Here is a 5,481-nt window from a genome sequence, read left to right on the forward strand (position 1 = left end):
GTATATATTGTGGATATCCTGAAAGCATGAATGGCTGGGGGTCCCCCAGGACAGGTTTGAAAACCACTGTTCTAGAGCAAGAGTCGTGACTTGAAATGAAGGTTGAAAAATTCAAGAGTAATTTAAGTGTTTGATGCATGGCACAGCGTCTCCATTGCAGGCAAAAGCTGTATCACAATCCAAAAAGGCTTATGATAAGCAGAGAGGATGCTTGTCAGTGGGGGAGTTAAAAAGAGAGCATTTGGGGCAGTCAAAGGCCAAAAGCTGATCTAGTTTCAAGCTAACCATAATGAAGAGAGAGATTTGCATGCACATGGCCTCAGTTGTAAGCAGATCTTATTTCATGCATATTTATTAGAGCAGGGGTTCTCAAACCCAATCCTCAGGACACACCTAGCCAGTCAGGCTTTCAAGATATGCGCAATGAATATGCAGGAGGTTGCTGTGCCTCCACTGTATGCAGATCTATCACATGCAAATTCACTGGGGATATCCTGAAAGCATGACTGGGCTGAGAACCACTGCATTAAGGATATCCTGAAAACTCAACCAGTTTATGGTCCTTGAGCACCAGAGTTGCCAACCCCTGAATATAAGGTCTGCAGAATGGCAGCAGCGAGGCAAATATGTAGATTGGTCTGGAAGTCTGTATCTGCTAGTGTGGTTACGTTTCCATGGCTGCTCCTTTGGGCATGACTAGCTCTCTGGTAGAGGTTATTACTGCCAGTGGCACTATATGAGCTTTACAGATACTACTTCTGGGGGGATTATGCGCAACTGCGCAGTGCAGAATTTACACAGAATTCTACATTCTTGCTGGAGGGTGGGATTAAAGAGAACTGAGGGCAGAAATAACTGAAGGTCTTCCTGGATAGTTGGGGAGGGAGGGGTTTCAGCAGAGTGAGAAAGTTGAGGTGGGGGAGAGAGATGAGAGAAGGGTCAACCCTGGGGTTGGGAAGGTGAGCAGAGATCTAGCCTGGAGAAGGGGCTCAGGTCAAAGGAGAATGATCCTGGGTGAGGAGGGGCCAGTACTTACGATTGGGAAATGCTACACACACACAAAAAAAGCATGTGTATTTGAGTAATAAACCTCTTTTTATATTGCATTATAAATTTGGCAGTATTCAAAGACGGCAATTATAGCAGGGCTTCCCCCAAACTATAGGTTGGGACCCCAGATAGGGACATAAGTGCCTCAACCCGCTGCACTATTCAGGTGCTAGCAGTAGCATTAGTAGCAGAAGTCAGCTTGGGCCCGGGAGCCAGCACGCACTATAGGCCCTTCAGCAGCACTGCCCTCGAATGAGGGTCTGTGGTAACAGAGGGATCAGCGCTACCGCAGAGCCTGTGAGTGAGCGAGCGAGCTTGCAATAGCTCACAGGCTCCGAGCTGACTCATTACTAATGCTGTTTGATTAGATTTTTTTATTTTAAATATTCTGCCTTTCAGACACTTCAAATCAGATTACGTTTCAACAGCAGGGCCAACATATTGGAAGCCTCTAATTCGTCAGTCCCTGAAAGACTCGAAGGACTTAAAAAAAAAAAAGCCCTTAAAACTCAGAGGCCTTCACAACTTCATAATCATTCTCTCTTCATCCTTCTCTTTCATGCGCTCTGGTAAATCTACAGTCAAAATGCATCCAGCAATGCCATCGATGTTGCTTTGATTTTTGTTTTTAATGCATTGATAGCAGCTTTATGTTTTATCTGTTCTACTTGTTAATCTAAGTTTGTACCTGAGACAATGGAGGAGGAAGTGACTTGCTCAAGGTCCCAAGGAAAGTCAGGGGGATTTGAAACTTGGCTTACTTTGTTCGCAGCCTGCTGCTCTAACCTCCAGGTTACTCCTCCACTGCTGCTCTAACTACTCCTCCTGCTGCTCTAACCACCAGGCTACTCCTCCACTGCTGCTCTAACTACTCCTCCTGCTGCTCTAACCTCCAGGTTACTCCTCCACTGCTGCTCTAACTACTCCTCCTGCTGCTCTAACCTCCAGGTTACTCCTCCACTGCTGCTCTAACTACTCCTCCTGCTGCTCTAACCTCCAGGTTACTCCTCCACTGCTTCTCTAACTACTCCTCCTGCTGCTCTAACCTCCAGGTTACTCCTCCACTGCTGCTCTAACTACTCCTCCTGCTGCTCTAACCTCCAGGTTACTCCTCCACTGCTGCTCTAACTACTCCTCCTGCTGCTCTAACCTCCAGGTTACTCCTCCACTGCTGCTCTAACTACTCCTCCTGCTGCTCTAACCACCAGGCTACTCCTCCACTGCTGCTCTAACCTCCAGGTTACTCCTCCACTGCTGCTCTAACTACTCCTCCTGCTGCTCTAACCACCAGGCTACTCCTCCACTGCTGCTCTAACTACCAGGTTACTCCTCCACTGCTGCTCTAACTACTCCTCCTGCTGCTCTAACCTCCAGGTTACTCCTCCACTGCTGCTCTAACTACTCCTCCTGCTGCTCTAACCGCCAGGTTACTCCTCCACTGCTGCTCTAACTACTCCTCCTGCTGCTCTAACCTCCAGGTTACTCCTCCTGCTGCTCTAAACTCCAGGCTACTCCTCCACTGCTGCTCTAACTACTCCTCCTGCTGCTCTAACCTCCAGGTTACTCCTCCACTGCTGCTCTAACTACTCCTCCTGCTGCTCTAAACTCCAGGCTACTCCTCCACTGCTGCTCTAACTACTCCACCTGCTTCTCTAAACTCCAGGTTACTCCTCCTGCTGCTCTAAACTCCAGGCTACTCCTCCACTGCTGCTCTAACTACTCCTCCTGCTGCTCTAAACTCCAGGCTACTCCTCCACTGCTGCTCTAACCTCCAGGCTACTCCTCCACTGCTGCTCTAACTACTCCTCCTGCTGCTCTAACCTCCAGGTTACTCCTCCACTGCTGTAACTACTCCTCCTGCTGCTCTAACCACCAGGCTACTCCTCCACTGCTGCTCTAACCACCAGGCTACTCCTCCACTGCTGCTGTAACTACTCCTCCTGCTGCTCTAACCTCCAGGCTACTCCTCCACTGCTGCTCTAACTACTCCTGCTGCTCTAACCTCCAGGTTACTCCTCCTGCTGCTCTAACTACTCCTCCTGCTGCTCTAAACTCCAGGCTACTCCTCCACTGCTGCTCTAACTACTCCTCCTGCTGCTCTAAACTCCAGGTTACTCCTCCTGCTGCTCTAAACTCCAGGCTACTCCTCCACTGCTGCTCTAACCTCCAGGCTACTCCTCCACTGCTGCTCTAACCTCCAGGCTACTCCTCCACTGCTGCTCTAACCTCCAGGCTACTCCTCCACTGCTGCTCTAACCTCCAGGCTACTCCTCCACGCCACTGTTTCTGCCTTCAGATTACTTTTGAGCTTGGGACCAGCCACGAAGGAAGAGGGGGACCGCGTGTGTACGGGCTAGAGGAGATTACCACTACTCCTCTCTCCTCATCCTCCACTGAACCTACTCAAGAGAAAAATGTTGCCCCTGTTAGCAGCCTACCCTTCTCTTCCATGAGTTGTCAGCTACCTTTGGTCCAGAGTCCGAAGCAAAGTGTTGCCGCTGATCCTAACCAGGGGAATGTTTGGAGGAGGGATCAGGTACAGGAAGAGCTTGATAACTGGAGGGGGAATGACACAAGGTTGACTGAGGGATGTAACAGTGGAAATGGGAAGGGGGTTGGAGGGAAGGAGGGAGGGGATGGGGGATGAGTGGAGCAGGAATAACAAAGGAAAAACTGGGGGTTACAAGAAGGGCATAAGGAGATTGGGGATGCAAAAAAAAAAAAGGCTGGAAGGTGTGAAAGAGAAGGGATAGCATAGGGATAGGGAATGTAAAAAGATTAGAGATTGAGAGAGAGGGTTCACTGGAGGTGGAGAAGGTTTAGAGGAGTTCCTCTGGAGATGATGGAGGCTGAGAAAAAGATTGCCTGGAAAGGGTGGAAGTTGAAAGATGAGATCAGCTGGATTGCCTGGAAAGGTGAATTGGACTGGTTATTAGAGGGGGACTGCACGGCTGATAATTTGTTTTGATCATCCTATGGGATCAATATGAGAACAGTTAAATTTGTCTAGTCTTGTCATTTTTGTTACACAGACTAACAGGACAGATATCCTTCTGAAGATTTTCACTCTATAGGATCATGTGAATTTCCAAGAGCTAAAACGGGATCACACTGGCTAAACAACGAGAAGCCCAGGATAATAATGTATCCAAAAAGTCTACAAAGTTGTAAAATATATGTATAATTTTAATTTTTTTTGTACAGAATTATCTTAGAAGTAGCATATACAATGAAAGGTTCATGAATTGTACGGTGAATTAGTGCTGAGTGCACTGCATTATCCAACAGTCAACAAATGCAGCCAACTGCACTGTTAGTCAGAAGGATGACTCACGAACGACATACAGCTCCTTTCACCCCATAAGGCGGGGTAGTATGAAATAAAGTCAATCAATATGTATATGTGGAGTTCAAAACAGAAAAAGCGAGACGGTGGCTCTGAGATTTTGCTTCCTCCAAAAACGGATACACATAATGGCGCAATCCTACAGCCTTGATGCGAATTATATTGCCTATGTGAATCAATGCAGTTAACGCTGCACCGTGACCTCCAGCAGGGATGATGCTCTCTGCCTGCAGCTGGAAGTTACAGGATGCTCCAGATGTTCCTATCTCTCTCCCTGCTACAAGCTAGGACCCACGTCCGTGCTGTTACAGCTGAAAGGGGGGGGGGGGCGCTAGCAATCGCAATGCGAGCGCCCCCCATGAGGGATCACCAGGCAATGCGCGTTTGTGCGGTGGCCGGAGATGGAGGCGGCCTGCGAGTGCGTGCGCTTCCCTCCTTACCTTGGCCTTGTAGCTGGGCAGGCTGCAGAGGATGTCGGTGCGCACGGCCTCCTCGGCCAGCGTGCGAGCGCACAGGCTCCGCCACACCTCGCTGTTCTCGTCGGCGTGCAGGCAGCGGTACCAGTGCTTGCACACCAGCGCACAGCTGCGCAGCTCCGCCAGCTCCAGGCAGGAGAAGACCAGCTCCAGCGCCCGGGCGGGCAGGCGACCCGGCAGCTGCGGAGGGGCGGCCGCCGCCCCCGCCATCTGCCGCCACCACCCCCCCCACTGCCGCCACGCGCGCAGCCACTGCTCGCGGAAAGAGGAGCGAGGCGCTCACTGCCGCGCCGCGAGGCGGGGAGCGTCTGCGCACGCGCAAGAGCGCAGCACAGACATCTCGGAGAAGCGATGGCTCAAAAAACAAAAATCTATAATAATAAAAAAAAATAAATGCCATGGCGAGCTATTTATTGAGGGAGTGTAATGCATTATTTTATAAGGACACACCCATTACTTACTAAAAAGAGAGCCTTCCACGTCTTCAGTTATTTACATGGGTTTTTTTGGTAATAATCGCGAGAAGACGAGCATCCGCCATATTTACTGAGGGCACGTTGGCGGCGTGGAAGGCTGCGACGCAACCTTGCGTATGTAGTGAGCGACGGG

General features: G+C 50.0%; 1 protein-coding gene across 1 annotated transcript in view; it reads right to left on the reverse strand.

The window, feature by feature from the left end:
* FBXO45 (F-box protein 45) overlaps positions 1-5,232 on the reverse strand; it is a 32,015-nt gene extending 26,783 nt beyond the window's left edge. Inside the window, exon 1 of the mRNA XM_029614979.1 lies at positions 4,837-5,232. Coding sequence (XP_029470839.1) covers positions 4,837-5,082 — 246 coding nt within the window. The 5' untranslated portion in view covers positions 5,083-5,232. The remainder of the gene's footprint in view (positions 1-4,836) is intronic.
* Between the last annotated feature and the right edge of the window lie 249 nt (positions 5,233-5,481).

Source organism: Rhinatrema bivittatum, chromosome 9 (assembly GCF_901001135.1).
Source record: "Rhinatrema bivittatum chromosome 9, aRhiBiv1.1, whole genome shotgun sequence".
Taxonomy (NCBI): Eukaryota; Metazoa; Chordata; class Amphibia; order Gymnophiona; family Rhinatrematidae; genus Rhinatrema; species Rhinatrema bivittatum.